Below are 11,376 nucleotides of genomic sequence, written 5' to 3'. Positions count from 1 at the left end.
GATGTCGCAACCATTGACAGCGAAATATGAATCATTGGTAAACATCAGTTTCAGCTTACCTGAGAAGCAACAGTAGTTTTAACTGAGTGTTAATGTAATAAAACTGAGTAACTTACAAAATTCAGTCTGAGTTAAACAGGACATATTTAAGAACATACAGCAGAAAAACATCTGAGATGTTAAACTTACCAAATATACAGCCCAAAAACGCAACACCACTCTTCCTCCAAGCATTGTGGTTTATGAAAAGTACGTTATATTTTCAGTAAAAGAACCAAGAAAAGTTTTTGCTATCAAATGCAACACAAATAAATCTAATACATGGACGTTTTTGTAGTGTATTTCAGTCAGTCATTGATCTGCATTTACAATTTCAGCAAGACAAACGAAAGCAAACAGCAAAAAATCTTGCAAATAAAAATGAAATCCAATTGAAATTCTGTAGTATGGCCATTTCATTTAACAAAAACACAACTTGTATGGCATAGTGAATTCAGGGAGATTGTGACACTTTATGCCACTGAGATGACTTGGAAAAATTTAACCAATCACCCTACATATCATAATAAAAGGTTGCCTGTTTTTGATTACACCATTTCATAAATTTCTTCTTAAATGAATTATGTAACAAATGAAATGTAAAAAAAAAAATCAAGAGGGTGAATACATTATAGCATCTTTAAATTTGAAAACTGAAAGGCACTTTATTTCTTCTATCAGTTTATTACAGTTCAGCAACAGCAGGTAAACACTATCAAAAATACAAGACTGTAAAATACTGTAACTTTAAAACACTATTTTAAAAAACGTTTCATCACAGCAGAGTAAAGGCTGTCCTTCAACAATGAAATCACCCAGTCAACACGAAACAACTAAAATGGTTAAAACATGTTATTAAGCCCTGGGATAAATAGTCTAAAATTGAACGGAATTAATATGGTCTAAAATTGAATTGAAATGTCTAAAATTCCCAGGATTCCATCCACCTGAGGCCGGCCATGGAGGAGGCAGGGTCATGTGCCAGCGGCCCCCTCATGCCATAGGAGAGAGGGTGAAAAAGGTAAAAGCTGAAACAAGAAGGGACAGTAGAAATTTCAGAGTGAGATCAATATTAGAAATGGACTGAATCTTTCACCTAAACAAACATAATACATAGAATATTTGTATAATACACAATTTTTGCATTAAATAGATCAATATACCCTAAATTTCCAACTGGAAATTTTGTAATCAGTTTTTAAAAAATAATAATAATAAAGAAAACAAAGTAAATGTGAGCCTAAAACAACTAAATGTAAATATTGTAGAGCCTTACCTGTAGATGAACCCTAAGAAGAGTATAGATTGACCTCCCCTCAGAAGATAACGGGATATGGATGGACTAAAGAGAAGCTGAAAATTCTGAAGGAAGATGTCCAGAGTAATACCTTAAATAAAGAAAGTCATTTAATGTGTTAACTCTAATAATGTTGTGCCAACAAATATGCTAATGAATGCTGCAGAGTTTGAACTGTTAAACAACCAAAAAAATTTAAAGACCAAATTAGGTTTAAATAATTTACATAAGGCTAATTAATTATTCATTAACTGAATTAACCTTCAGTCCATATGAAAACAGTTTGATAAGAACATTAGCAGATTTCCACCCTTTGGTTATCTCGTTTGCCTTTGTACCTGTGAGCATACTGCTGAACAGCATGGCAGGAAAGTAATGGTGGTAGTAGAGTATGCGACCCATGATGTAGAACGGGAGGTAGTGTAACAGCCAGCCCAAAAGCAGCATCCCACCACCCTCCATGAGAGTGTGACAGTGCACTGAAAGAAAGCATCAGTTGTTTTAGACTTATTCAGATTGGCTCTTTTTCAAGTACTGCATGACCTGCAGTGCTGCTTACCATTCCTCATTCCCTCCATCTTCACTCCTCTCTGTACAGCTAAAGAAGCCACTGTCAGCATGACAACAAATAGAGCCAGACTCAATATGTTCAGCCACCAGATGACCTGAGGATGATATATGATGTTTTGGTAATGACAGGAGAAGAGATCTTAGCAAACAGAGGGCATAAAAAGGACAGAGACACTTACAGGGTTCCCGAGGAGATAAACACGGTACTCTGTCTCATTCACTCCAGAAAACCTCAAACCCTGTTATGAATAATGAATAATGATGAGATAATACTCAGATGTGGATCTTCAAAAAAAAGATTTTTGTTTATAGAAGTACAGCTTAAAAAAAAAAAAAAAAAAAAAAATGTAGAAATGTTGTGCTGGTAACTAACTAAAATAAAATAAGTTGAAGTACTAAAATTATTAAAATATAAAGTGCCCCTATTATGCTATTTTAAAAGCTCCTAATTTTGTTTTAGAGGTCTAACACAATAGGTTTACATGCATCCAAGGTCAAAAAATTTTCTCATAATATATAATGCACATCACCTCATTTCTTAAAGAGTTTGAAAACGGTTTGTTCAAAGATTCAGCCTCTCTAAACACATCCTTTCCGCAAGCCTGCTTTGCACCGATTGGTCAGACTGCCCAGTCTGTTGTGATTGGTCTACTGCTTACAGCGCATGCCGGAAATTAAACGGCCATTACCATATTTGAATTTCAGCTCCAGAAGCATACCCAGCTCCTGTATATACAGTGATATGAACAGTAATGATGGTGTCGGATTTACCATATCAATTTGAGTCAGAGTCCTCATCCTTTGCAAGTGCATGCAAAGTGGATTTCTTGACATGTCAACAACAGGAACCAACCTTTTCCAGGCCTCAGTGTTTGAAGGACAGTCAAAGTAGAGCAGACCAATGAAGACTATCACCTTACATTATGCAGATTTGTTACAAACCTACATAGGTTTGTGCTGAAGTAAGACTGGAAGGAATTACTGATGACTTGTTTCGATAGTTCAGAATCGGTTCTTTGTTTTGGGAGAAAATAGCTCCATTTATCGTGCACTTTGATCTTTGAAAATTTGCAGACCTTTTACATTCATAAACAGCTATATTATACACAACATGAAAGGTAATATCCAAAAAAAAGCATAATGGGGCACTTAAAAAAAATAATAATGCTAAATAGAAATAACAAATTTATTAAAGCAAAATAAAATTACAAAATTGAAAATATAAAAATAAAAGCCAATTAAATATTTATAAATACTATAAATACTATAATAGTACATAAATACAGAAGAGGATTAGGGCCAAGCAATAATAAAAAAATAAAACCATCTCGAGATTAAAGACATTAAAATACTAGTTAAATTTCGAGAAAAAAATCGAAATAAAATGTAAAATATAAAAAAATAAAAAAAAAACGAAATTAAATTACGAGAAAAAACTTGTTCAATTTCAAGAAAAAAGTCGAGATATAATGTTGTTCGTACAAATTTGTTCTTGTAATTTAATGACTTTATTCTCAACATTTATCGACATTTTTCTCGAAATTTAACAACATTTTTCTCGTAATTTAATGACTTTTTTCTCGTAATTTAATGAGTTTATTCTCAACATTTTATCTCGACTTTTTTCTTGAAATTTAACGTTTTTTCTCGTAATTTAATGAGTTTATTCTCAACATTTTATCTCGACCTTTTTCTCGTAATTTAACAAGTTTTTTCTCGTAATTTAACAAGTTTATTCTCAACATTTTATTTCCACTTTTTTCTCAAAATTTAACAACTTTAATCTCGAGATGGTTTTATTTTTTTATTATTGCTTGGCCCTAATCCTCTTCCGTACATAAACAACACTTCTACTCAAAACATCTGCTTTTTCAGATTTTACACAACATACCTGATAGTTGATGGGCCAATGCCAGGGCTTAGAGTTTACCTCATTGTCTTTGGGCTTTAAACCACTATTTCCCTAAACAAAAATACAAGTTTTATTCAACTTAAACCATGTAACTGAATTTATACATCATTCCCATGTAAAAAGAGCATTTTTAAGGGGTAGATTTTCTTGTAGGTGAAATCTTACCCTGATCATCACAATATGAGACTCCCAGAGGATCTCCAGGAAAGTGGGTTTGAGCACTGAAAGACTGATGTTGGGCACTGCAAATACACAAAGACATTGTACAATCAACTGAGAAAAACCCATCCAGTGGCACAATTCTACCTATTATCATGATTTTAAAATGTAGCTATATTCACATACATTTAGGGTTGATGTGATCCTCAATATTCCATTGCGAGTTAGGGGTCTCTTTGACATACGGGCTACATGTGACCTCCACTTGTTCCCATCCCCTGTTGAAAAGTAAAATGCAGTTTAATAATGGCTTTCTTTAATATGTTATGCACTACTAACCAGAGATGTGTTTCCAGTGCAACTATGTAACTTGCTGATTAACTACCATTGTATGATGCATCATTGGAAAAACAAATCAACTAGTCATGACGGTTTCCCAAAACCATAGTAATATGGTCGCACCGCTGTCGTTTTAACCACATTGGTTCAACAATATAGGACTATCATCAATACGTCACACACAGGTGGCAGAGTAATAACTTCGGCTAATTAATCTCTTCCAGATCTCCGAGATGCTGCTATAACGAACATGGCACCTAGTGACTACTTTACTGTTTTTGTTCCATGTCATTTTGCTTTATTTGATGTTTAATTCATCACGGGTTCTCTTATATGTCCCTGTATACAGTTCCCCTGTATATTATTCCTACAATATATTATATTTAAATAGAATGAAAGATTGTACTGAATGCTAGCTAGGTTATTGCACCCAAGAGCATGATCTATTTAAGTCCACATCATTAAGCAAGAAACTATGCTTCTAACCACAGCTTGAGAGGAAACGGGAAATGCCAAATTGTTGAACTATGTTGGTAACAACAGGACTTTCAACCGTAGTTGGCTAACAATGCTTTCGGGAAATGCAGCCCAGATCTGAGTTTTTTTCTGAACAAACGCTCTCACCACTTGGGGAGGGTCTTTCCAGAAGAGCAGAGCACGCAACCCGTGGAGCGATGGAGAAAGCGCACTTTACTACGCAGCACCTTCACCGGATCTCCCTTCCTCCCTCCACACACCTCCACCTGCCACAAGTCATTCATGTCTCCGCTTCCATTCTGAAATGAAAAGCGATTCTGTTTGATGATGCTGCTGTCTTTGAACATATAAAAATATATTGATCATTGTTCATTAAAGGTTTAAAGATGTGCTGAAGTTCGCTGTTATCTAGTAGGAATGCAAAAACCAGTAGTACATGAACTGTTACTTTACTGAAAAACTCACAATGCCGTATCCTGTGACCTGCAGATGTTTTTTGGTCAGTGGTGCTTCATGGAAATGACTGTGAAGATTCCTTGTAGTTCTGATGAAGAGAATCAGGTGTGCACTATTACTATTATTAACACTTTTACTTTCGAAAATAAAAAACTTGATCCTTACTCTTTGTGTTCCAGTCTAATGATGTCACCATGTCGGACCAGCTCTGGTGACCCTGTGGGATCTTAGCAGAGAATATGAGTTATTGACTCTTGTGCAGTGTCTATACAGAGTAGTAAAGTAGTGCAAACATATAAATGAACTCACCCTCAGTGTTGTCAGGTCTCTTGACCAACCACAGGTTGTTATAATCTTTGTGCAAATAGGCTGTAACCTACATGGGTTAAGATGCAAAATAGATTTAGGAAAATTATTTACTGTTACACACCACCTAATAGAATAAAGTTCAAAGTACAAACCATATAGAGTACCAAATATACACATTAAGATACTGTACATTACTGTTAAAAAAATTGGGGTTGGTAAGATTTTTTTTTAAATGTTTTGAAAGAAGTATTTTATGCTCACAATGGCTGAATTCATTTGATCAAAAATAAAGTAAAAATTGTAATATTGTGAAATAATGTAATTATAATACAATTATTTTAATATAATAAATGTTTACTATTATATTTTTTATTCCATTATATATTTTATATTTTTTTTTTTATTCCTGTGATGCAAAGCTGAATGTTCAGCATCATTACTCCAGTCTTCAGTGTCACATGATCCTACAGAAATCATTCTAATATGCTGATTTAGTGCTCAAGGAACATTTCTTATAATTATCATCACTGTTGAAAGCAGTCATGCTGCTTAATATTTTTGTGAAAGCCATGATACATTTTCAGAATTATTTAATGAATAGAAAGTTCAAAAGAACAGTATTTATTTGATATATAAATCTTTTGTAACATTATTAATATCTGTGTCACTTTTAATCCATCTAATGCATCTTCTAATGTTGCATCCAATATTAAATTCTTTTTTTTTTTTTTAAATCTTACCCACCCAGTAATTAGAAATTATAAACGAACATAAGAAATATATGTTGGATTTTCATCTTAAAATCTTCCAGATAATATTGTTACTGTTGTCTACCTTTTTGGGTTTGGTAAGAGTAGAAAAGAGTGGTGAACTGACCTGCTGCTGGTGAGCTCCAACCCCCTCTGGGTAAAGATGCCAGTGAGAGTGCAGATATCCTCCTGCAATTCGCAGATTCTTCACTGTTATGACAGAGCCATAAGCCAGATCTGTGTGGAGAGAGGAGTAAAAGCCCAGGATATTTTCAGAAAATTGAATCTTTTCACAATTCAATAATGTTTTTAAGTGATAAAAGAAACATGAGCAGTAAAAATGCTAAATATTGAGCTTAAGTTGTACTTACACTCTGGCATGGAGGCGTTGTGTAGATTGTTTCCAATCAAGCGAGACTGGAAAGCAGAACTGAAGAAACCATCCCCAGTACCGCTGTGTATGAAAAAGAACAAGGCTGTTAAAATTATGTTTTATTGTATTTATGACCACCTGCTTTTACAATAGAACAGAATATCATTATTGGCTCCAACATACCTTCTGTTTAAGACAATGAAGTGGACGGCAAATATTGTAGTGTATAGGAACAATGGAAGCATTATCAACCCAAAAACTCGAGCAAATAAGTGCTTCCCAAAATCCACCTAGAGGAAAATAAGAAACAATTTTCAGCATACAATACCGTAAAAAAGTTGGGGTCAGGGTTTTTTGGGGTTTTTTTGACAGTAAAGAGTTTTCTGTAAATAAATGCTGTTCATTTGAACATCATAATCATCAATAAATACTGAACATCCTAATCATCAATAAATACATGAACCATATCATGGTTTCCACAAAAATATTAAATAAATATATTGAAAATATATCAAAAATATTGACTGTTTTCAACATTGATAATAAGAAATGTTTCTTGGGCATCAAATCATCATATTAGAATGATTTCTGAAGGATCATGTGACACTGAAGACTGGAGTAATGATGCTGAAAATTCAGCTTTGACATTACAGGAATAAATTACATTTTAAAATGTAGAAATAGAAAATTGTTATTTTAAATTGTAATAATATTTCACAATATTACAATCATTTTGATCAAATAAATGGAGCCTTGGTGAGATTAAGAGACTTCATTCAAAACCATTAAAAAAAATCTTTTGAACAGTAGTGAATATGTTTGAAACTTTCAATCTTGTAACAGGTTCTCATTTATACCAGAGACAAGCTGAGATCCCCAAGCAGCCTCCACAGATCAAATGCTGTGTTGATTCCGACTAAGACGATGACAAACAGCCCCACAAACTTCACTCCCAGAGACCCAGAGAGGCAGACCCCCGTCAGAAGCAGCCAGAGCCACCAGGAGAAGCTGAAAGGACTGAAGACAAGAAAGACAGTTTGCATTCCCAATATATTAGGTACACAAACTCAAACACTAAAACTTCATAGAGAGATTCCTCCTCTACCTGAATCCCTGTGTGTTAAATCTGACCATGCACAGAACAGAGGCCATGATGAAAAACATTAGAATGGGATCCAGGAGAATGTACTGAGACAGGGTGATGCAGCCAGTATCTGTTGTAAAAAAAATAGACCAGTTGATTTAGATTCAGATTATCATTGTTGAATACAGCTCACCTCTGTGTTGATGATCACTCCCACACTCACCAAAAATAAGAAGAGAGGCTGCGATTAGCGCTGCTGGTGTAGAATGGGACAGCTCCAGGACAATAAGAAAGGCAAAAGGGGGCAGACAGGAACCAAGAGCTGCACAGAACTATACACAAAGGAATTAATCACAATAATATACACTACCACTCAAAAGTTTGGGATGGGTAAGATTTTTAATGTTTTTAAAAGAAGTTTCGTCTGCTCACCAAGAGTGCATTTACTTAATTAAAAATACAGTAATATTGTGAAATATTATTACAATTTAAAATGACTGTTTTCTATTTTTATTAAAATGTAATTTATTCTTGTGATGTCAAAGCTGAATTTTCAGCATCATTACTCCAGTCTTCAGTGTCACATGATCCTTCAGAAATCATTCTAATATGTCAATTTGCTGCTCAAGATATATTTCTTGTTTACAATTGTACAAAATATTTGTGTACAATATTTTTTTTCAGGATTCTTTGATGAATAGAAAGTTCAAAAGAACAGTGTTTATCTGAAATCTAATCTTTTGTAACATTATAAATGTCTTTACTGCCACTTTTGATCGATTTAATGCATCCTTGCTGAATAAAAGTATTCATTTCTTTAATTCCTTCTCAAAAAATAAATTCTTACTGACCCCAAACTTTTGAACGGTAGAGTAAAATGTTAGAAAGGCTTTGTATTTTAGATAAATGCTGTTCTTTTGAACTTTCTATTAATCAAGGAATCCTGAAAAAAAAAGTACACAACTGTTTTCAGCATTGATAATAATAACAAATATTTCTTGAGGAACTAATCATCATATTAGAATGGTTTCTGAAGGATCATGTGACACTGAAGACTGGAGTAATGATGCTGAAAATTCAGCTTTGCATCACAGGAATAAATTACTTTTGTAAAATATATTCAAATAGAAAACAGTTATTTTAAATTGTAATAATTTTTCACAATATTACTGTTTTTTACTGTATTTTTAATTAAATAAATTAAGCCTTGGTGAGCAGACAAAACTTCTTTTAAAAACATCAAAAATCTTACTGATCCCAAACTTTTGAGCGGTAGTGTAGTTTTTTTTTTTTTTTTTTACTAACCGTATTTTTAATGTTTTCTTATAGAAATAACAAACTTTAATATATAAATATAGTTTACCTCTGTCTTAGAAATCTGCATGAAATTAATTGGGAGACAATTAAAAGGTTTACCGCTCTCATCCCCCAGTAGTTGTGGTGCTCATATTTGTCCCCTGGTTTTATGAAGGGAAAGGTGCCATCATAGCCTGTCAGGTATCCAGCAAGGCCAATCAGCATCTGAGTAAGGAGTGTAGATGCATCCTTTTGAGTCACAAACTACACAAAACTGACAAAATAACTCAGATTATAGTGGAGCAACAGGGGTCTTGATGCAATGAAATCCATACCTTTCCAAGTGGTGGATGGACATCAAAGAAGAAGGTACGATTAATGTAATAACTTCCCATTTTCCCGAAATGAGTCTCATCCCAACTGCAATAATGAACCATAATGTTTATTGATCGTGCACTGGTATTAAGGTTATTATTATCAATTCTACAGATCTAATGCTCACCATACATGTGGAGGCTCAGTGATCTTGTAAAAGCGTGTGCATACAGAGAGCACAAGCACCAAGACCAAAGTGTAAACTGGAACATGATCATCTCTGCAGGGGGAACTGAAGTGTCCTCCTCGCTCGGGGATCCTTTTATTTGCCCCGTTAGAAGTCCCATTAGAAGGCTGGGAAAGGCATTCAGCCCCCTTGTTTACCTTACATGTTTTTCGTTGTCGTACAGCTGATGTGTCTTGTCTTTGTGAGTAAAGCTCCTTCGGTCTGCCGTCCATTAGAAGGTTTTTTGATGAAGACAATCAGTCATTTTCAAAGTGGCAAAAACACTATAAAGATAGTGCCTTCGGAGTTCATGAACAGTGAATCCTTACAGGATTTAAGATCTTGCAGCCTGGTCATGTCGACATGTCGCTGAATGAAACATTCTCTTGCTCATTATTGCAATGCCCACATTTGGTGTGCAAACTGTTTTGGATGTGGATCGTTGGTTGAGGAAGCATTTGGGAATGTCTGCTCTTCACTGTCACCTGCTGGACAGGAGAGGGATATTCAGCCACAGTAAATCCAAAGCGTGTCATTCACAGATCAAATGTTGTGGATGAGTTAAATGACACGTCGAAAAAGATTTCTTAGGGTCTAATATAAAAAAAAAAAATAAAAATAATAATGTGTCAACTTTAAATTTAATTTGGAATTTAATTAACTGTGCTTATAGATCAATTAGCAGGTATAGTTTTTTTTTCTATCACAGTGTTATGAGGATTATACAAATCAAAAATTATTTATTATATGTATACCAACCTCATTGATTTGTATGGAGAGGATGTATTTACCTTCTAGACTTAAATGGGAAAAAGATCTAGAATATACTTGATGAACAAGAATAAGATACTTGGGAATTAATCTGTGAAAATGCTTTAACATTTTCATACAACAGTAGACACAGATTAATACAGTTTAATATTATACACAGGGTATATTATACACCTGAAAGATTACACAAGATAAGTGCTAGATGTCCTAGATGTAAAACAGAAATTGGTACATTATGTTTTGGACTTGTTTAGAACTTGAAACCTACTGGAGAAAGATATAGCCTACAAACTATTGACAAAATTGTTTAAGCTTTCATTTGATCCGAGATTTATGTTATTTGGGGATGAATCTGTCCTCCATCTTGATCAAAGGAAGAATTTACATTTTGTTAAGATGGATGGCAGCAAAGAAATGTATAGCTATACAATGGAAATCAGAAGAATCACCCAGTCATGTTTTATGGCTTAGAGTATACTTTCATCCTATGTTCCTGTTGAAAAAAATAATGTTTAATTTGGGAAAAAAAATACTTTTTACTTGATTCTGTACATTATTCATGTGAATATAATAAATATATTGATAAAAAAAATTCAGACATTTTTTATATTTTTTTACTAGTGGATACAGGACACTATAGTTCATTTATGTAAGTGAGGATAGCAAAATAAAGTAAACTGTGACATATTATACCCAAACATTCTTCATACAGTGGACTACCAGTAAAATTGATAAAAAAATTTGCCACCAAAAATTATTCAGACACTTTGACCTGACCATGTTTAGCTTAAAGGGTTAGTTCACCCAAAAATGAAAATTCTGTCATTTATTACTCACCCTCATGCTGTTTCACACCCGTAAGACCTTCATTAATCTTCAAAACACAAATTACGATATTTTAGTTGAAATCCGATTGCTCCGTGAGGCCTCCATAGGGAGCAATGACATTTCCTCTCTCAAGATCCATAAAGGTACTAAAAACATATTTAAATCGGTTCATGTGA

The 11,376-nt window shown here is 33.9% G+C and overlaps 1 protein-coding gene across 1 annotated transcript; it reads right to left on the bottom strand.

Moving 5' to 3' along the window:
- Window positions 1-454: 454 nt before the first annotated feature.
- Window positions 455-10,047, bottom strand: pomt2 (protein-O-mannosyltransferase 2). The gene is made up of 21 exons (XM_067367610.1): window positions 9,563-10,047; window positions 9,396-9,480; window positions 9,181-9,285; window positions 7,988-8,096; window positions 7,786-7,894; window positions 7,538-7,697; window positions 6,864-6,970; window positions 6,679-6,761; window positions 6,435-6,544; window positions 5,559-5,625; window positions 5,415-5,475; window positions 5,259-5,337; window positions 4,941-5,092; window positions 4,164-4,255; window positions 3,984-4,060; window positions 3,798-3,869; window positions 2,086-2,145; window positions 1,896-2,001; window positions 1,675-1,815; window positions 1,316-1,427; window positions 455-1,067 (listed from the first exon to the last, which is right to left on the bottom strand). The coding sequence occupies exons 1-21, from the start codon at window positions 9,832-9,834 to the stop codon at window positions 962-964; spliced, it is 2,265 nt and encodes a 754-aa protein (XP_067223711.1). The 5' UTR covers window positions 9,835-10,047; the 3' UTR covers window positions 455-961.
- Window positions 10,048-11,376: the final 1,329 nt, after the last annotated feature.

This window comes from Chanodichthys erythropterus, chromosome 18 (assembly GCF_024489055.1).
Source record: "Chanodichthys erythropterus isolate Z2021 chromosome 18, ASM2448905v1, whole genome shotgun sequence".
Classification (NCBI taxonomy): Eukaryota; Metazoa; Chordata; class Actinopteri; order Cypriniformes; family Xenocyprididae; genus Chanodichthys; species Chanodichthys erythropterus.
This window is presented reverse-complemented; position numbering and strand designations above follow the sequence as displayed.